This window comes from Ambystoma mexicanum, chromosome 9 (genome assembly GCF_040938575.1).
Source record: "Ambystoma mexicanum isolate Mex_15411 chromosome 9, UKY_AmexF1_1, whole genome shotgun sequence".
Classification (NCBI taxonomy): Eukaryota; Metazoa; Chordata; class Amphibia; order Caudata; family Ambystomatidae; genus Ambystoma; species Ambystoma mexicanum.
The window spans coordinates 438,741,082-438,762,774 of record NC_090931.1 but is presented as its reverse complement, the minus strand read 5'-3'; the positions used below and the strand labels follow the sequence as shown (position 1 = coordinate 438,762,774).

The following is a 21,693-nucleotide window of genomic DNA, read 5'->3' as shown; positions in this document are numbered from 1 at the left end:
TCGGCAGGGGCAGGGGGGTGCAGCTAGAGGAGACTCGGCGAGGAGTGTCCACGTCGCAGCCCCTGGGCGGCTGTTACATTAGGGCCTCTGTCCGGGTCCAAAGCTGGCGGCTTTACGGAACGTCCCGCGGGGTCGCTGGCCTGGGGACTGGGTCCAGGATGCCGCCCCCGCCGAAGACAGGAGGCAGAGTCTGGGCTTGTCCGGAGGGCGGGAGGGGGGAAGCGGGGAGGCCCACGGTCACCTCCCGGGCGCGCCGGCCCCAGCGGAGCAGTTGGAGCAGTAGCCGGAGTGCGGGGCTGAGATGAGAAGGAGGACCGCCGATTCCACCAGACCCCGGAGCAGGGGAGGTGGGGGAGGGGCCAAATCCCACGTCGAGTGCAGAAGGGTCCCGGAAGGATGCCGGCGAGCCTCAGGGGCGACGCCGGAGCTAAGTTGCTGTCTCCCGCGGGCCGAGTTCCGCACCTGGAATGCTCCGCCTCCCACCCCCAGGCCCCGAGATCAGAGCCGGGCTTGGGAGGAGGCCGCCATCTTGTCTCCCGCGTCCTCTCGGCGCTTCGCGGCCGGTGGATCTATGCGATCCGCATTAGTAGGGCTTCGTTATGCAGCCCAGGCATGCCGCAGCGACTCAGCTCTCGGTCGCAGTCGGGCAGATCGAGAAAATCTGATGTTTACACGGGCATTTTTGATGGCGACGTGGCACCAGCCGGGAGCTCTCACAGAGCACGTCCGACTGCCATGGCTCCAAGCCACGCACTTTTACCGGTCAGTAGGGGTGGAGGATTTACCTCCAGCTGGGAGCTGGATGTAAAACTGAGCCCTAATGGCAAAAAACTGCCTGTATTACCGGCACAGTAATACCATGCTGCATCTGTGGAAAATCCCCCCATGGAGTTCTCTGGGACTCCATGAAATGGGGATTTACCAGGAATACCGGCGCTTGTAATCTGTCGGTATTACCGGCAGACAAGTGCTTGTAACGGTAATTGCGTTTGCCGGTATTCAGGTGGAATTAGCCCGGAATACCAGAAAACCCGTAATGACCCCATTGACTGAAGCTTTTAGAGAGATTCTGACAGAGATTGACACTGGCAAAGAAAGACTGATTTTGACAGGGAGAGATTGATGCTGACAGAGAGACTGACATTAAAGAGCCTGTGACAGAGACTGACACTAACAGAACAGACACTAATGGAGATTTATTGCCTCATTACGAGTTATGCGGTAGAGGGATAACAGGGCCGGTAGAGATGCAGGCCCCGTTATCCCTCTACCGCCCCATTATGAGGTCTCCTCGCGGGACCCGCCAAGGACGTCTGGTTTTACCAGGCGTCCTTAGTGGGCCCCGCGAGCAGACCAGGATGCAAACAATGGGCCCGTCATTAACGGGCCTGTTGTTTGCAACCTCCCCATTTCCATTGAGCCCATTGAGCTCGAATAGGAATAGGGGTGTACCGGGTCCCGGTTCCCGGGAAGGGGAATTACCGGGCCCTCCAAGATCGGAATGCCCGGTACTTCCCCATTTCAGGAACCTGGACCCGGTACCCGGTATGGGGGTAGCCATTCTGCTAATAGCGGCATGGCTACCTTCATACTTGTAATGAGGCCCTAAGACTAATGGAGATTGACTAACACTGACACAGACGGACACTGATAGAGAGGCTGACAAAGACCAGCCGTGAAAGAGAGAGGAGAGAGAGGAGAGAGAGAGGAGAGAAGAGAGAGAGAGAGAGAGAGAGAGAGGCACACACACATGGATAGAGCGCTAGATTGGTATATAATGCACTGGCTACATCTAGTTTAATAGCTGTACCCATGTATCATATGCAAATCTCTCTCTCTCTCTCTCTCTTTCTCAAAAATAAGCACATTGTAAAAAAGTGTGAAACAAGGACCAGAGAATGGGCGATTAGGGGGCGGCGTTGTCTGGTGACTCCAGCCATTACCCTAAGTAAAGTGCCACAAGTTCTGAGAGTTTTTTGATTCAGAGAAAAGGTTGCCCTGGAAAGGAAACCTCCTAGCCCTTATTTAACCTTTATTTGTGTGCTCATTGGCAGATAGAGAGCACTCTCAAACCTTTGTCTAATGTGTTCAGGTGCTCTGCTTATTTGCGCCTTTTGGAGCGTTTGCACCGTCAGGCAATGGAGTCTTGGGCTGAAATTCCTGGATGTGTACCCCAGTAATCTGGCTCATTGGCCCTCATTACAACTCAGGCGTTAAGGGTTAACGCCACCGTTAACCCTTAACGCCTGATTCCCACCTTAACGCCTGCTTTTTGCAGGCGTTAAGTTCCATAGTGCTAAGGCACCTTGGTGCTAATTACGGCACCGTAATTTACGGTGCCGTAATTAGCGCCTTCCCCACTCCCATTATGCCCTATGGGGCAAAAATGGGAATGGGGAAGGGAAAATGGGAAATGGGGATTTACCGCCCCACTCACCTTGTAATGGGGCGGTAAATCCGCCATCCACCATGGTGTAAACGTAGTTTACACCATGGTGGTAAAGTTGGTGCACTTAGCACCTCAGTTGTAATGAGGGCCATTGTCTCAAGCAGACCGGAAACACTCAGAAGGCCAATGGGCCTCATTAGGACTCTGGCGCTAAACCATGGTGCTATTAGCACCATGGTCCATGCTGGAGTCCGCCATGGCAGAATGGGGAATACCACCCATTCCGAGGTTGGTGGGGCGGTAATTCCCCATGCCGCCATGGCCCTTCCTCATTCCCATTTTTGCCCCATAGGGCTCAATGAGAATGGGGAAGGCGCTAATTACAGTACCGCAAATTGCGGTACCTTAATTAGCACCAAGGTCCCTTAGCGGGTCCCTACTTTAACGGCTGGTAAAACCAGCCATTTAGGTCGGGTCCCGCAAAGGGACCAAGTAATTAGGCGCTAGGTGTTTAACGGCACCGCAGCCTTTTACGGCTTGTTAAACACTTAGCGCCTGGGTCATAATAAGGCCCAATGTGCACAAACATAGGGCTTCATTACGACCCTGGCACTAAGTGTTTAACGGCGCTGTAAAAGGCTGCAGCGCCGTTAAACACTTAGCGCCTTACTACGAGGTCCTTTTGCGGGACCCAACCTTAACGGCTGGTCTACACCAGCCGTTAAAGTAGGGACCCGAAAAGGGACCCTGGTGCTAAGTACGGTACCGCAATTTGCGGTGCCGTACTTAGCGCCTTCCCCATTCCCATAGAGCCCTATGGGGCAAAAATGGGAATGGAGAAGGGCCATGGTTCAATTGGGAATTACCGCCCCGCCAACCTTGGAATGGGGTGATAATTCCCCATTGAACCATGGCGGACCCGTTACAACACCGGCACCAACCATGGTGCTAATAGCGCCATGGTTTAGCGCCGGTGTTGTAATGAGGGCTATGCTCTCACTGTGCACACACAGGTACAGGCTAAATAAACCCTCCCCTTCACAAGATGCCCTCACTCATCTAGCCTCGAGGAAGCTCCATAACCCCAGTTTATGAACTCTGGCAGCAGATGCAATGTTGGATAGTTCATGTTTGCCTTGAGAACATCCAGGGGGCGCACAAGGGAGTCAAAGTTCCAAGAAGTCGAATGGTCCTGTCCAATTGATAGTGAAAGCAGGTCGGGGCACAAATGCTTGCCGCAGGTTTGCAATTGGCAGTCCTATAACATTACAATCTTGCATTTCATGATGTTTGCCTCTCTGTTAGAGCTCATGGACATTTTCTGATGAGGAGGATAAAAGGGAAATATCCAACCTTGGATTCTAGAGTCAAATCAATGGGCCTCATTACGAGTCCTGCGGTGCCTGAAATTCCGGCAGGTTACCGCCAGACTCGTATTACCATTCCGCCTCTGTGATTCCCAGAATTATTGGGGCATTTTGACCCCGGTGACCCGGGAATTCCGGAGGCGGAATTCAGTAAATCCCCATTCCCATTGAGTCCCATGGTACTGGGGGAAAGTAGGCCGGGTAGACTCAGGAAGGAAAGACCTAAGAGCCTGAGAAAAGACAGGCCTTGAAGGTTGTGAAGTTAGAGACCCAGAGGGCCGTGAGAAGGAGCCAGATGGCTGGGGTGAGAAGTCCTAGGGAAGGTGGAAGGTGTAGGCAGGGGACTCGGGTGGGGGGGAGGAGTGGAGCCAGGAGATTGAGAAGCCAGCGAACGATCATGAATTAATAAGTAAGACACGCCGAGGGCTGGAAGCAGAAAAATCCAGAAGGTTAGGAGGAGCGTAAAACAGGTGACTGGGGAGAGGAAGAAGAACTGCTTAGTTGACACACACTGGGGAGAGATGGAGTAAGAAGGAGAGGGAGAGAAACAAGGTAAAAGGAGCTAGATGAAGAATTACAGAGACAGGTGGGAGGGTGAAAAAACATCTGGAAGGAGAAGGTGATGGAGATGAAGGGGGCATTTGGCAGAACATCAAGGAGGTGAAGTAGGTGAAGGAAGTGAGTGGTGTGGAGGAGTAGAGCAGCATTATGGAGGAGGAAGACCGCATAATGAGCAAGAAGGTGGGTGGAAGGACAAGTATGTGGCAGAGTGGCAAGGGCGTATACCAGGAGGCAGAATCATTGTTCCTTAGGCACGGGATTGAAGACAGAAGGCAAGAGGTGAGCCATTTGGGATTGGAGATCAAGGGGGTCAATGCCCTGACAAAGGAAAGTCACAAGTGACCTAGAAGGATCACTAGAGGGAACCTATGGTGGCCACCTGTCTTTCTGGGGCTCCAGGCCTAGGCAGGTTAAACTCCAAGATATCTTGGGTCACAAAACAGCCACCAGGCCCTAGTGTGGTTGTGAAATCCAGAGGAGGAAGGGTGCACTAACCCCTTAAACTTGAGGCTAAATATGCCAGGAGGGCCACAGAAAGCAGAAAGAACGGTGTGGGCACCCCTTTATCCCGAGTCTGTGATTGGGCCAGGGGACACTCAGATAAAGCAGGTTGAAGTGTAAGTGGACCTCTCAATTTTGAGACTGTGGGCCTCATTACACGGACGGCGGTAAGGGTTAGCGGTCACCGTTAATGGTACCGGTGACCGTTAACCCTTACCGCCTTACTACGAGGTCCCTTTGTGGGTTGGAGAATTTAACGCCTGCTTTTTTGCAGGCGTTAAAAACCAACCCGCAAAGGGACCAGGGAGCTAGGTACGGTACCGCAATTTGCGGTGCCGTAATTAGCACCTTCCCCATTCCCATTAAGCCCTATGGGGCAAAAATGGGAATGGGGAAGGGCAATGGGGGAAGGGGGAATTACCGCCCCACCAACCTTGGAATAGGGCGGTAATTCCCCTTTCCACCAAGGCGGTGCCGGTATTTTACCGGCATGGACCAAGGTGCTAATAGCACCTTGGTCCACCGCCGTCTGTGTAATGAGGCCCTGTGAGTGTGCTCCTTATGATCTTAAGCTATAGGAGAGATAAGGGCCTGGGCTTAACAAAACCAGAGAGTTTTATTGTTTTGGATACTTTTGTACTCTCCTAAGTGACACTGCTTTTTAAATTGACCTATGTATTGACTTCATACTGAGTAAGCACCATCCTGACAACGTTAGTTTACTTCAAAACAACTTGTTTGCTATTTTGGCCCCAATTTGTACCCATTCCTCTGTAAACCTTTGGATTATGCAATTTCTTTAATGTGTTGATCAATGTCAACTACGTGGCAGCAGGTAAAGTCAAAAGCTAGAACTCTCCTAATGAAAGTAAAAATAAAATTGAAGGATTCATAGAAAGTGAAGAAATGCTAAAGCACTCACGTGAAAGTAATGGCTAATGAGGGAGGAGAAACAATTAAAGGGGCACATCATAAATTGAAAATTAGCATATGCTGCCTCTTTAACAAAGCATTTTTATTGAAATACCTATGAAAACATATTACAAGTACTCAGATACCATTTACCAGGATGGAGTATGTTGCTTGTCTAATATTGTATTGCAAAATGTCAGGAATGAGGCGATTTTGACATATATGCTGAAAGGCAGTACTGTTCCAAGAGTACTCAAGCAGGCGGTAGATGACATCTGATATCTGAATATGTCACTGTTGTCTTGTGCTGCATAGCTTTGTGTGATTTTATATTGGGACACTACAAAGTGAATGGTCTGTCGGCCCAGTTTTTCCAAGGTTCAGATGCCCTGGTGATGTAACCCATAGGGTTTTCTTCTGGTGAGGGGGCTGAAGCCAGTTTGCTGAAGAGCTTCAAGCAAAGGAATACACGACTGAATTAATTAAGCCAAAGAAAAAAACAAAACCTGAATTCAGTATAGATTCAGTAAAATATTTAACAAAGAGGTTTTGACGAGTAACCTAGGATTACTGCTGTTTGAAAGCTTATATAAAAAATATATGGTGTTTTCCTTTCTTTTCCAGAACCTTCCACTGCAAAGGAAAGGATCTTTAATGGCTTCCTCAGGCCCCAATAGAGATACTAGCAGCAGCAATCTACAGTTAATCTACAGAAAGGTAATGTACACCGTGCTGGCTTCTCCCATCAAAAAAGTATTACACTATTAATATATGGCAGATGAAAATATTATACCTTGGTAGGCTCTCTCAACTCTTATGGCCTGCGTTCTTCTCATCCAAACACAGCCTGAAACCAAATTTCTTAGGTGACACTGCATGGATACTAACTTAACCCATAGGGTTGTGCAAATCACAAGCTAAAATCCTGTTCCAATCCCCAACATTGTCAATCACATCCCAAACACAAGTGGTAATCCTATCTTAAATTCAACAGGTGAATGTTCTAGCTAACCTCCAGAAGTTTGTAAAACTATGCAAACCACAACAGGTGCAATTTCTATCTTAAACACGGCACATAACAATCCTGTCCTGACCAAAACATGTCAGTCCTATCCTAACTTCAACAGACGAGATTCCTATCATAACCAAACAGATAATAATCCACAGTCATAGAAGGTGGTGGCTATGAAAGGCACACCAGATATCAATCAAATCCTAGCACCTCAAGTGTTAATCCTGCCCTACTCCAACAGGTCCAAATCCTATATCACAGATTAAAATGTCTGGGAGCTATTTAGTTCCCGCTTTCAGCCTAGAAGAGCCTGACTAGCTTGGCGGTAACAGCTGACAGGAGCTAATTGCTATTCACCAGACCAACTGGTGCCATAACAACATGCCAATGTGACAGTACCTCTATCTAAGGGAATGTATATATAGGAGTATTTTGACTGTGTTGGAGTACCAAGAACTGAGGTTGCGCAAAGGACTGGCGACTCCTTATGCGTATGTATGGTGGCTCTGGAGAAGGTACACAGCAGATCCCCTGGGACTCCACACTGCGTTCTCGCAGCTTAGCAGGAATATGCCGCATATAATAGATTATAGATCTCTGCGCACCATGGCCAGACTCAGCTAGAGGGGCAGAAAACCATACAGTAAGCTACCAAAACCCAAGAGAAAAGCAGATTGAACCCCTTTAAGAAAAAATACAATGGGCAAATCAAACGTACACAGGGATGGGAAAGGAAAAACACCTTTGATGCACACCTTTGCAGTCATTTGGAGTTCACTGGCCTGGATCTTGAGAGTGTAGTCAGATCCACCAATTCAAGTCCCTGAGAGGGCCTGTTGGTGACAGAAATAAACACAAAGTAAACTGAGATGCAACATGGCCTTCCATCTGGTGTAGCTTCTGTCCTAGAAAGCCCCACTCCAGACCAGGCAGAGAAAGGAAGAGAGATCAGCCATTCAAGTGCAACCCCACCTCTGCCCACAAAGCTGCAACTAGGTCCAGGAAAAGCCCTCCTACGGGAAGGATTAAGGCACTATTAAAGGAACTCATCACTCAGTCAGTGTGTGGGTTATTGGAGTACAGGAAGGATGGAGAGTGGAGTGAGATGGAGGACAACTGCTGGAAAAAGTATAACAGTTGGAGGAGGAGGCTGGAAGAACGGATTGTGGTGAAGGAGGAAGGTAGAGGATTTAGAGGAGGAGAAGTTGGAAGAAGTTGGTGGTGAGAAGAATGATGAGGTTGGGAAATCATTATAGGTGGCTGGAGGTAAGTTGAAGCAGAAGGTTGGAAACTCCCCAGAGGAGGTTGGTGGCAGAGAGCTGGAGAAGGTTGGAGGTACGGGGAAGGGGGAGGTTGATTTACACCTAGGATGAGGTAAAACACGGTCGGGAGTTAGGGAAGAACAGAAGCAAGTGATGGGGTATAAGAAAGAGGCCTGTGAGAGTATATTGGAGGAGGGTAAAAGAGTAAGGAATGAGAGTGGAATGAGAGTATTGTGGAGGTGATTATCTTAGTGCAGGAGGAAGGTATAGTAGTGGAGGTAGGAGAATTGGCAGCTGAGACTGACGAATGTTATTCAGAGGTGGAGATTGGGAAAGTCAGGGAGAAATCTAGGAGCTTTGGTGGAGGGGATTACCAATTTCATCCAGGAGACAGCGGCAAACATATTGAAGGAAAAAGGTTAAGTATTTACAGATAGAAATAGGTGAATTTAAGGAGAGGTGAATTTCTCTTAATTCCGAAGTTGGAGGTGAACAATAGTAGTAGAGAGATCAACTGAAGGTGGAAGAGAGGAACAGGGATAGTTGTGAGTCCCTGATCCAAAGGAGACCCCAATCCAAACGCAGAGGAACCCAAGAGGTACGGGAAACAAGCAGGCTGGGCTAGTTCAGGCATGGGGTACCTTAATGAACGGAGGATAGCACAGGGGCAACATGCTGGTGTTTGAAGCAAGACCCCGCAGAACCACAGAGGTTCATATCCCGAATCGGCGCTTAGAAACCGAACTCAGGCATGGTATTAGTCACGTTATAAAAAAAACAATAAAATAAATAGAAATAAACGTATACAGGGATGCAGGTCTAGACTGCTGTCCAGCCTCCCACTCTTGTGGCTCTGGAACCTCACACAACTGGGCTGACAGACGCTACCACAATCCTTGAGATAAGGATCTACTGGGGACTAGTGTTGTGGCCTTAAGGGACGACAGGACGCTGTAGTGAGTTCTAACCGACTTTATTAAATGACAACCGGTGTGGACCCTTATATGCCCAAGCTCAAATGAAGCACTTACTTACAGTTCAGTTCAGTTCAGGACTTCCCCAGTTGAATCACTGTGGGAAGTGTGTGCACTAGGATGGCACGCTGTAAGCTTCTAGGGCCCACATGTAGCCTCCTGTGGTGTTACACCCTAGAAGCTGTGCTGTAAGGCTGCTACAAGTTCTCACTTTCTCAGCTCCCCATCAGGAGCAGCGCTGTGGTGCGACCGCTTCATCTGGCGGGCTGCCAGCTCTGAAGCGGGAACGTTTTCCCGCAGAGCGTGGGCTCGCGAGATCACGTTATGTGCGATCACGCGAGAACACGCTCCCGCGATCGTGTGATGTCCCCACACACCTCCTTTGCTGGGAAAAAGGATGGGTGGTCATTCCATGACGAAGTCTGCAAACTTGCTGGGTTTTCTTCTCTCTCTCTGAGGTCTGCTTAGATCTGTATATGGGGCAGGATTGCTGGCGTACTCTTGAGGAGGTGCGGGTGATTCGAGTTCTCCTTGTCTTGTTCTTCGCCGTGACTCCCTGAGTGTAGTTGGAGAGTTGGGGCTTGATAACTCGTTGCCATGGTGTGGCTCCAAGGCATCTCTTTCTGAGAGGCGAGGGTTTTCGGATGTCCCCTGGCGGTCTTGATCTTCTCCGGTATCCCAGTGTGGTTGTTCCATGTCTCCCTTCCTGCGGTACATGGCCACTCTCTCTAGATTCCATTTCCTTCCGTCGCTGGTGCAAATGTGGTTTCGCCCTCTCTCCATGACTTCTATGGGACTGCTGTATTTGGAGCCAGTCGAAGTGTCTTTGTAGGGAAGGCGTATTTTCACCAGGTCACCTCTGTTAACTGCTGTGTGTCGAGCGGCTCGACGCAAGTCCCCTTGGGTCTTCATGGCTTCTTTGTTGCGCTGCATGCAAAACGCTATGTCATCCATGTCCACGTCTTCGTCAGCCCTCACTTGATGGAGCCAGGGTGGTACCAGTGAGGATGCTGTGCTTCTTCCCCTCAGCAGATGGAATGGCGAAACACCTGTGATGGCGTTGGGGGTGAGGCAGTGGGCTGCTACAGCTTCCTTGACTGTCTTGTACGGGTCTAGGCCCGAGGCATGAGCCAGTTGTAGCGCCCCTTTGATGAAGCAGTTTGCCCACTCAACCAGGCCATTGGCCTCTGGGTGGTATAGGCTTGCTCTCCGCTGTCGAATGTTGTTGAGCTTGAGAAATTTCTCAATTTCTCTGGAGACTAGCTGGACTCCGTTGTCTGTGACGAGTTCTTCTGGTAGACCTTCCCACTGGAATATGGCGGTGAGTGCTTCAATGACTGTGCTTGTGGTGATGTCTGAAGTGAAGTCAGCTCCACCCATTTGGAGAAGTAGTCGACCATTACTATCCCGTATTTGTGTTCTGGGGGCATGTTCTCCAGGGGCCCAATGAAATCCACACCTAGTTTTCGCCACACCCCTTTGGGGACTTCGGTGGGCAGCATGGGGGCTTGCCTCATGGCTAGGCGCTTGTCACTGTTGGTGCACTCATGGCACCTTTCGACCATTTGTCTTATGTCTTGGCCCATGCCTGGCCACCAATAGGCGTCGCGTATCCTGCGTCTGGTCATGTTGCATCCCAGGTGGCCTGAGTGTGCTCTGCACAGTATCACTTTGCGGATTACGCTGGGCCGGATGATCTGATCGCCTCTGAGGATGAGAAGGTTCATGGTGGTGATTTCCTCATTCACTTTCCAGTAGGGACGAAGGCCTTCGCGGATCGCTCTCTCGTTGGGCCATCCTTCGCGAACCCAGGTACTAACGTGCCGTAGAGCATCGTCCTGTTCGAACTGCTCCTGCCAGTGGTGCTCACTCAGGTCCATGTACTCGCCGTTCCTCAAGTCACTGATGGAGGCTACGACACACTCATCTTCCAAGAATGTGGTACCAGGGGTGCTTTGGTTCAGGAGTCTGGACATGCAGTCCACTTGTGCGTTTTTCCAACCCGCAATGTGGGCTATCTCATATGTATATTCTTGAAGCTTTGCGGCGATCCTGGCCAGCCTCGGGGTGCAGTCTTGGTGCCGCCCGGGCTAAACATGTGAATGAGGGGTTTGTGGTCGGTGATCAGCTTGAATCTCGTCCCCCATACGTACGATCTGAAGTAGTCTACGGCCCATGCGCATGCCAACATTTCTTTCTTAACCGTGGAGTAATTCTTCTCCGATGATGACAGCGCTTTGGATGCAAACGCCACAATATTCTCAGTGTCTCCCTTCTTCTGGGTCAAGGTGGCCCCAAGGCCATACGCGCTGGCGTCTGTGGTAATGCAGGTGTCCCATTCAGGGTTGTATGGTTTCAGGCACGGCACGTGTAGAATTCTCTTTTTGATTTCACAGAAAGCTTTGTTCTGTTCCGGGCCCCACAAGTAGGCTGCCCCCTTCTTCAGAACCTCCCTCATGGGAGACGTGGTCTCTGAGAATCTAGGGACGAATTTGGCATAGTACTCCGCTAGGCCCAGGAATGAGCGTAATTCCTCTTTGGACATCGGAGCCGGGGCTTTTGTTATGGCCTGCATAAGGTTCTTCTTGGGACTGACGCCGTCAATTGAGATGCAGTACCCAAGGTATTCTACCTTGCTCACTCCGAAGACGCATTTTACGTGGCGTAGGTGAATGCCCTCCTCTTGAAGCCTGCTCAAAACTGTCCTGAGTGCCTTGTCATGGGTCTCGTTGTCTTTGGCATACACGAGGATATGATCTTGAAAGAAGGAAACATTCATGAGTCCTTTAAGTAAGGAGTTCATCATCCTCTGAAATGCGGATGCTGCCGACGACAACCCAAATGGCATGCGGGTATATTGAAAGGTGCCGAAAGGAGTGATGAACGCTGTAAGGGGGCGAGAGGAATTGTGCAGGGGAATCTGGTGATAGGCATCTCGCATGTCCAGCTTAGAGAAGATTGCCGCCTCTTTCATCATCAGGACAATTTTGTTGATGCTGGGGAGTGGAAAGCTATCCGTGATTACCTCGAGATTGAGGCTTCTTAGGTCGATGCAGATCCTGAGGTCGTTGCTGGATTTCTTTTTGACCAAAAGTACTGGACTCAGCCACTCTGAGGATTCCACGGTCTCGATGGTTCCTTCTTTGACCATCTTCCGAAGGTGGGCATCCAATGCGGGTCTCGCTGTGGCAGGTACTACCCTGACTTTGTGTTTCACCGGGATCGCGTTGGGTTTCAGGCGAATCTTGTGGACAAGGTTTCTCACCTTCCCTGGGTTCTCAGAAAACAGGTTCTGGAACATCTCCTTGAAATTTAGCGCTGCTCCTGAGGAGACCATGAGTACCTGTTCCGGAGTGCTGGGATCTAGTTTTATGCTGAGTTTGTGTTGATCGTCCCATCCCAGCACTGCTGGGCCTTTGGGTGAGAAATACACTTTGGTGGTGGTAGACATCCCTTTGAAATCGATCCGGGCTTTGATGTAGCCTAAAAGGTCGACAGTTGCACCACCGAACACCGTCGGTTTTTGCCGGGTCGTTCTAATCTCTACTTTTGCTTGTCCCATCATCTCCTTATATGTTTTGATGGGGAGGATAGTGAGGTCAGATCCCGAGTCTGCCAGGACGCACGTTTCCATTCCGTCAACCTTAATGGTGCAGTGGGGCTTTTCCCTCCTGGCATGGGGGGCGTTGACCATGACGACCATGGGTCTGTCCTGTAGATCGTCATCATCGCTTGAAGCGCAGTCACCATCGACACGGGAAACAGTTTTCTCCCGCCACGTGCATGCCGGAGCCACGTGACCAACGCGTCCGCACTTGGAGCACTCTTTATTCCTGGCGGGGCAGTCGCTATCATTCGCCATGCGCTTGGTGCTGGCGCATCTATAGCATTTGCGTGCCTCCTTTTGCCTGGGACCTTTGTCTCTGGGGACGTCGCGGGACTGCTTGTCTCTGCGCCCTCTCCATTGTAGCGCCGCAAGTTCAGCCACGGGCAGGTGACTTCCCGCCTCTTTGCGTCTGCTGGAGGTTTCTTCCTCCGCCCTGGCAATTTGGATGGCCTTGTCTTGTATGAACTTGTCCTGCACTTTCCTAGAGTTAGTGTGAACGACGAGCATGTCGCAGATGACCTGTTCTGCGTTTTCGCCAAAGGCGCAAAGAGAAGCCAGCTCCCTCATCCTGGTGATGTAGTCGTCCACGGGTTCGCTCCCTTCTTGTTTGCGGGTGTAGAACCTCAGCCTGTGCAGTACAACATTCTCCTTATTGGTGAACCTCTTCACAATGCGACGAGTCGCTTCCTTGTAGACGTCGTCGTCGTCGTCATCATCGGCCGCAGGTATTGCCTTCAAACTGGCAAAAATGTGCTGATTTACAACCCCCAATGCATTTAACAGCATCGCCCTCTTCCTGACTGGGGCATACCGCGTGCCGCCCACTGCTTCCAGATAGGTGGAGAAAAGGGGCTCCCACTGCATCCATGGAATTGCTGGTGTCCCTGGTGAAGGGAGAAAGGCAGGGGGCGATGTGGCACCTTGCATGGTTGGGCCGTGGGGCTTTTGGTATCCTCGTTGCCAATTATGTTGTGGCCTTAAGGGACGACAGGACGCTGTAGTGAGTTCTAACCGGCTTTATTAAATGACAACCGGTGTGGACCCTTATATGCCCAAGCTCAAATCAAGCACTTACAGTTCAGTTCAGTTCAGTTCAGGACTTCCCCAGTTGAATCACTGTGGGAAGTGTGTGCACTAGGATGGCACGCTGTAAGCTCCTAGGGCCCCCATGTAGCCTCCTGTGGCTGTGGTGTTACACCCTAGAAGCTGTGCTCTAAGGCTGCTACAAGTTCTCACTTTCTCAGCTCCTCATCAGGAGCAGCGCTGTGGTGCGACCGCTTCATCTGGCGGGCTGCCAGCTCTGAAGCGGGAACGTTTTCCCGCGGAGCGCGGGCTCGCGAGATCACGTTATGTGCGATATCGCGAGAACACGCTCCCGCGATCGTGTGATGTCCCCACAACTAGGCTTTAGGTTCAGACTATCATGAACCGGGTAGGTTGCCACCAGTTGTGTGTATACTGAAGGGAAGGACTTTATAGGAGAATAGGGTCCGGTACATGCCTACCTCATCACCACATTTGGTGAACAGAAGCTTTGCCGCATTTTTTCTGAGCATTTTATTCAGGGCGGCAGGGTAAGGATAACTTTATTATTTTCAGGGTACTGAGTTGTGGGGGAGGGTTGGGGTGAAACAGTCAATGCAGTGAAACATGCCAGATCCGTGGGCCCTCCCCCAAGTAAACCTGCACCTAAGAACTGTCTGAAGGAAGATCTACGATAAAACAACTGGATTATCATCTTGAGATGGCTGAGTTACTGGGGGCGTGAAGGATTCAAAACGGGGGGCGTTATTTGCATCCCTGATTTCAAAGACCCCTCATATGCATGTTGTACTGAATAGAACCCTTGACCTCCATATCCTGCAGTCTGTCTGCTCTACTGGTTCCAGTGACCATTCCGAGAGGGCACGGATCTAGAACACATTTAAAGCATGATGGTCTAGAATGTGCCTACAGAACTAGTGCACCAGCGGATATCAGCACTCATGTGGGTGCTTAAGAGCGCTTTTCACAGTGTGAAAATACCCTGTCATTGGAAAATGGCAGAAAATATGAAAAACAGCATTTGTGTCCCTGATCGAAATACGAGTGGAACATCGCCAGTTTACACCGCTGCTCTTCTAGAAAATGCACCTAATGTTCAGAAATGCCAGTCTCATGCAATGACCATTCCCCTCCGCTTCATGCATTCAACATCTCCCTGTCCAAACAGGTGCAGGGGAATGTTTTTTTCTTTATATTTCATAGTGCTTCACGTTTGTGAAATTGGAACACACGTTAGAATGCATAAATATGCTCCTATTCAAATCCCTGCTTTGTGGGGAGGTCATCTAAATGTGTGCACACATTTAGATTCCTTTTATGAATTGGGGAAAACCTTGTTTGCATGCACGTAATGGCCGCCCTCAAAGGCGGCTCTGATAGACCAGGGGAGCTCTTTGCACCTACCCACACATGGAACTCGAGGAGCCAGCCCCCGAGAAGAGCGCGGACCCTGATGGTGTGGAAAGGTGGCTGTTCCATCCCCTGAGCTTATCAGTGCCTGATCCGAGCAGGAAATGGTGGAGGCCCTGCTGTGGCGGGGGTTCTAATGGCGGCAGTGCACCCTGTGCGGTGAGCATGCACTGAGACGCAGTGCTGCTGTGAGGCGCCACTGGTGCTGTCAGCCGTGGGTGAGCGGAGAGGGGAGCCAGCCACCCTCAGGCACCCTGTGCAGCTGGTGCTGTCTAGTTGCTGTTAGGGCCAATCACAGAGCGTGACGACAAGCTGGAGGAGGAGCGGGGTGCCCTCTCCCGTGTAGGTGAGAGTGGCCTGCACTGGGATCCTAATGCTCCGGGAGGACACGGGTAGCCCCCGCATGGCCTGTGTGGTGCTGCTGGATGTGTGTTGTGCAGAGGACACTGGAGGAGGTCCAGCTGGTGCAGTGGACAACAGAATAGGCCAAGAGGGGAGCGGCTTCATCCAGTTGGGGTTGTCTGCACCCGCCCTGCTCTGTTTTACAGGCCTGTGGGGGCAGAAGTGAGCTCTCCCCAGGAGGAAATTGCCAGTACACAGAGAGAGGAGAGTGACCCTGGCTAAGTCTATGATTGCTGGTGGGCTTTGCAGCAGGGCTGCTATGGTGCATTGGAGCCAGTGGGTGTGACTTGGGCCCAAATCTGGGGCATTCTCTGGGGCGAATTCCCTCTCGCAGAACACTCCGGAAAGTCAAGGTGCTGAGCACCTTTTGGGCACCAGGCCACCAGCAGAATAAGGGAATGGAGCAGAGGTCTCTTGACGCCAGGGACATCCCCTCCCCTGCAGTCCCTAGAGACAGTACAGCAAACGCATCTGAGGTGCTGAGGAAGAGTGATTTCCGGTAGAGCTTTCAGGTGCTGAAGGAGGAGCTGACCCAATTGGGGCAGAAATGGAGCATATCACAAATTAGGAAATCTATATCTGAACTATCTAAGGACACAAAACAACTGAATAACAGGATGGAGGACATCTCCAGTTCACTCTTTCCAGGAGGACGTTCTTCATCTTCATGGGGAGTTCGCTGATGCTAAGCAGAATATGGCTCTCCTGGTGACAACGATTGAGAATCTGGAAAATAGGCACAAATGGGACAACCACTGGGTCCGGGGAGCTGCAGAAGGTGTTGAGGGGACATATCTCAGGAAATTGGTGTAGGTGTTTCATTCCGCGTTCCCGGAGGTGGCAAGGGAGGGTATTGTACTCGACCAAGTGCACAGAGTGGGGACACTCTGAGCGGGCCCCAAGGCACAGACCTGGAACATTATTTTGAGGTTTCACTCATACATGACAAAAAAAGAGATCCTCAGAGCCGGAAGAAGTGGGGGTCCTATAGCTTTTATGGGGCAGTCTCTTTTGATTTTCCAGGATATTGCAGCACTAACTCTCCAGAAGCAGCAGGCATTCCACCAAATCACTGACAAGTTGGAAACAGAAGCAGTGAGGTATAGATGGACTTTCCCCTTCGGTCTCTTGTTCAGCTGGAATGGGAAGTCACTGCGCTGCAATACCCCTGAGGAGGCAGCGCAGGTCCTGCGGCTTCAGCTGGTGACGGGTCTGGGAGAGTCAGCGACAAATGGTGAATGATAACTCCAACTGGTAAGAGAGGATGCACACCTGCAGGGTCGATCCCTGTGGCCCTGGAGAAGCATCAGACTATACGAGGAACACAAGGACATTGGCTCGATTGCAAAGCTTTGGAGGGGGGGCTCCCCGGGGCTATTGATGGGTGGGCGATGATCTACGATTTACTGGGTATTGGCTCAGGCTTTGTGCGGAGGGATCAGGCCATCGTCTCACCCCAAGATGTATCGTTTGTTTTCCACATTTGCTTGCTGTGGTTCTTTCTAGGTTTCTCAGTGTCCAATCTGACAATGTGCTTCGGGTGTGATCGACCAGCCCCTCTGTCTGGAGCCTTCTCTTTTCCTTTCCGGTGAAAGTTCAGGGTCCTCACGTAAAATGTGAGGGGGTTTCAACCCCACTCAAAAGAGGCAGAAGCTACTTTCAGAACCTAAGCAACAAGGGGTAGATGTTGCATGTCTCCAAGCGGCACACCGGCTGAGGGGGGGGCATAGGTAGATTGAGATTCAAGCATTTTCACACCCAATTTTTGGCATCTGCTAAGTACAAGAGCAAAGTGGTGGGCATTCTGATTGGGAGAAATGTTCAATTCAGATTGGTCAAAATTAAAATGGATTAGGAGGGGATGTTCATCTACCTGGAATGGTGGTTTAATGGGTGCGGCTCTCGGTAGCATCGCTATATAGTCCCAACACAGGGCAGAATTAATTCTCTGTCTCAATATTGGATCTGGCCGCCTTTTCTGTGGGTCACCTTGTGTTGGCTGGGGATCTATATATGGCTTTTTTCCCAAATTGGGATGTGCCAAGGGGCTCTTGTGGAGGTACGATCTAACCTTCTCTGAGTCTGTGTGCTGGTTTGGCAGAGGCAGGGTTGTCGGACTCCTGGCGGCATGCAGATTCAGGAATTAAAGATTTTAATTTCTATTTGCGCGTACATATGACTTATTGAAGAATTGATTATATTATGGTGAGTGCAGGGATTCTAATATAGATTGATACAGAAGCAATAGGAGCATTTGTGTTTGGATCATGACCCTGTGTTCATATCCTTGGCCCTACGCCCCCTGAAGCCAAAACCTAAATCCTGGAAATTGACCCTGGCGCTTCCTAAAGACCCTGTGTGCAATAAGGAGATCAGGGAGGATATTGATCACTACTTCAGGGAGAACACGCAGGGGGACACAGATGAGCGGGTGAGATGAGACGCATTTAAGGCTGGTTTATGGAGGGGTACTGATCTCCAAGTGGGCGGTACTGAATCGCATCAGAAGAGTACAGCACAAACGTCTTTTGAACCAATTTAAGGAACTAGAAGGCAAATATTACGATCTGCGACACGGATATTAAGATTTACGCAAAGGTCCTAGCAGACCGATTGGACTGGGTCCTTCCTGACGTAGTGGGGATAGATCAATCAGGCATTGTGGCAGGTAGACAGGCCTCAGACAGCACATAGGGAATGAATAATCTTATAGATATTGCTACCAGGAAAAAAGATGCAATCTATGCTCCTGGCCTTAGACATGAAAAAGGCTTTTGACTGCGTCGGATGGGTCTACCTGCGAGCGGTATTTAGCAAATTTTGTCTGGGGGAGGATTTCTCGAGGGAGGTGTTTACATTGTACTCCACACCATCACTAGCGTCTCAGAGAATGGTTACCTATCAGGAGGATTCTGTCTCGCAAGGGGAACTAGCCCTGCTTTTAACTCGTTCTGTCAAACCCTTTGCAGCCAAGATGAGGTCTGATCCAAGGATATTGGGAAGGCTGTGCGCTGGGGTCTTGAATAACCTGGCTTTTTTATGCAGACAATATTTTATTGGCTCTCTCTGAACGTGAGGCTTCCCTGCCACATTTATTGGATATTCTCAGTAAATACCAAGCGGTTTCGGGATTTAGGATTAACCTGGATGAATGTGAAGCCCTAATCTGACTTTCACCCTTGCAAGGTTGGAGAGGGCAAAGGGAATATCATTGTTTCGGTGGGAGTCACATAGCACACTTTATTTGTGTGTCCAGCTGACATCACGATTTCGTGGCCTTTATGAGGCTAACTATCACGCTTTACTAACATCTCTCAAAACCGACCTAGGGAAATGAAGCTTGCAGTCCCTATCTTAGTTGAGGAGGATGTCCGCCATAAAGATGAACGTCCTCTGCTATACCTGTTCCAGGCGATCCCAGTGGAGGTCCCCAGGTATACATTGGAGAAACTTCAACGGGACATAGTAGCTTTTATTTGGCAGAACCGTCCTTCTAGAGTGGCCTCATCTACCCGTATCGACTAAAGTGAGTGGGGGCTTGGCAGTGCCACACATTTTGAGGTATTTTCAAGCCTCCCAGTTGAGAATCTTGAGGGACTGAATTGACCCTGGGTCTCTGAAGGTTGGCGTCTTCTGGAGGAGCAGGTGGTAGATCGGCCTCTCCCGGATATGTGTTGAATCCCCCAGAATATTAGACCCTTGGGAGTGTATTAGCTCCCATCCATTAGGAGCACTCTTTGGGTGTGGGACAGAGTTTCTCGCAGGTTGGTGTGGACCTCTTTCCCGGGGCCTGCGACTCGTATTCGTCATAACCCAGAGTTTACTCCAGCATATAGGGATAGCGCGTTCCAATCATGGAGAGATGGAAGGTGTGAATTCCTGTCTCATATCTTCGAGGGGGGCCAGATATGATTGTTTGGGTCCTGTAAAGACACCTTTGGTCTCCCTGAGAGAATGCGGTTCCATTACCTATAGTTCAGACACAGGCCTTGCAGTGGGAGAACAGAGAGACGCCTGCCAGGCAGCTTACATACTTCGAGAGATTTATCTTCCAAAAAGATTCCACAGGGCTTATTTCTGGGATGTAAAGGTGTCTGATGGCTAGGCTAAATGAGAGGTTCCCATCCTACATTGCCGCTTGGCATAGAGAATTGGGCACGGAACTATCGGAAGAGCAGTGGGCAACGATTTGGGAGGGGGCTGGCCGATCGACGGTCAGCGCCCAATATGTGGAACAAAGTGTAAGTAGCTCTCAAGGAGGTACATAATGCCGGACAGAGAGGTACACAGGGGGAGGGGGCTTCAGGGCTTTGTGGAAGTTGTTGTGGAGGTTCCAGAACCTTTCTGCATATTTGTTGGAATTGCCCCAAGTTTCACCCTTACTGGAATGAGGTTGTGCTTACCTTACGTAGTGTGACTGGGATTGTTGCCCCTTGCACTCTGCAGGCTTGTCTCCTAGGTATCATAGGCACTCGAGGGCTACAGGCAGGACAGAGTTCGAAGGCGCTCCTGCGACTGATGCTGGTGCATGGCAGCCATATGAAGGTCCGCAGTGATACCATCAGGGGTGCGTGGTTGAATAGGCTGTGGAGACTCTCTGGAGTATGTCAGGGTTATGAATAAGGACTATATACCACCTTGCACGCCGCAGAAACCTTCAGAAAACAGCTATCCTCCACGATAAATTTGGCACAGCTGCATACACAATCTCACATTCCGGCACCACCTCCACTAGAAAGCAACTACCCCCACGACAATTCGGCCTAGCTGCACACATACTATGTGTATCACATACCCTGCACAATACCTCCAGCATTTGAATGCAGCTATCCACCACGAATATTTTGGTCTAGCTGCTCACATACATAGTGCAAACATGCCCTATTTACTGCTCGGACTATCAACACTGACCTGGACTCTGCCCCACAAGGGCGTTCAATCTACAGCGCGTTTAGACCATACCAATGATGAAAGGCACTATACAAATACCCATTAACATAACATAGCATAACATAACATAACTACACGTGCCCCCCGCCCTTCCAACTGAGAGCACTGGGGCTTATTGGACACCTCCTAATGGATGGTTATTGGGTCGACATGGGAAGTTTCGCTCCCTGGGTGACAAGCGATGGGATGGCGGGTGATTAATGTGATATTGTTGTTCTGTTGTGTTACAATGCTGACGCTGTATGAAATGCGGTGGCCTGTTCAGCGGCTGCATTCTTGAGCTGTTCTCTATTTTTCCGTTACTTACGTTATGTAATATAATACTGCTGAGTCATGTGGAACAACATAGTAATGGATGGTCTGTGTAAAACTTAAATAAAAAGCTTTGGACACAGAAACAGAAACACTTTGTGGTGCAAGTGAAGGGGTGCGCACTGATTTCTTGTTCCCCTGGTATAGCTCCTGTTTGCTAGGTGATGTCTGATAACCAGAAGCTGCTTCTTTATTTAAATCTCTGCTACCATAACCTGAACAATTAACAATCTTACTGCAACCCCAAAAGGTGGTAATCACAGCCTCCTAACCCCAAGAGCTGGTGGCACTGGGTGCCACCCCTGGACATGCCTTTTCACAGCATGAACTGGCAAGTGTCCTCCATTATTGGGCAGGCAGCCTTTTATTAACTGTTTGTAGGCTTGGGTTAGCATATTGTGCCTACTCCTTTTCTATCAGTGCTTATCTTTGACGGAATGTCTGGGTAATAGTTGCTTTACTTTGTGCGTCTTCTAATGTGTATAATGTACATTCACGATAATTGCCTTACGGGCAGTGCTGTGGATACCAGAGAGAACCCAAGTACACCAGCCTTTTACGGAATAATGTGAAATATACATAATATTATCTCTCCATGTCTACTGTGAAATTAGTTTTCTATTAGTGAAAATGTTTCGTATGTAAGGCCTACTTCTCAAAGTATAGAACTTGGGTATCGGAGCATAGAACTTGGGTATCGGAGCGATATGACAAATCTATTGTTTTTCTTATCTCCAGGAAGCTAAATGTGGAGTTTACATGGCTACACACTAGTCAACATTCACAAAAACAAGCTGTGTGCAAATACGTATGTCTCCGTCCTCCAAAATTGTAATGAGAGACTAGGTGAACAGGAATTTGCCATGAATAGCATTGGACTAAATTAGTATATTAGATTGTGACATCATGAAAATGTTTTTTAAAGTTTATAATGTGTTTAGAATGTTGATCAGATCCACCCAGTCCCCCAAACTCACATCATGACCCTAG

The 21,693-nt window shown here is 49.8% G+C and overlaps 1 protein-coding gene across 1 annotated transcript in view; it reads left to right on the top strand.

Annotated features, from left to right (window-relative positions):
• LOC138488151 (transmembrane protease serine 11D-like) overlaps nt 1-21,693 on the top strand; it is a 942,850-nt gene that overhangs the window by 173,320 nt on the left and 747,837 nt on the right. The window contains exon 2 of the mRNA XM_069614932.1: nt 6,355-6,447. Coding sequence (XP_069471033.1) covers nt 6,385-6,447 — 63 coding nt within the window. The 5' untranslated portion in view covers nt 6,355-6,384. The remainder of the gene's footprint in view (nt 1-6,354; nt 6,448-21,693) is intronic.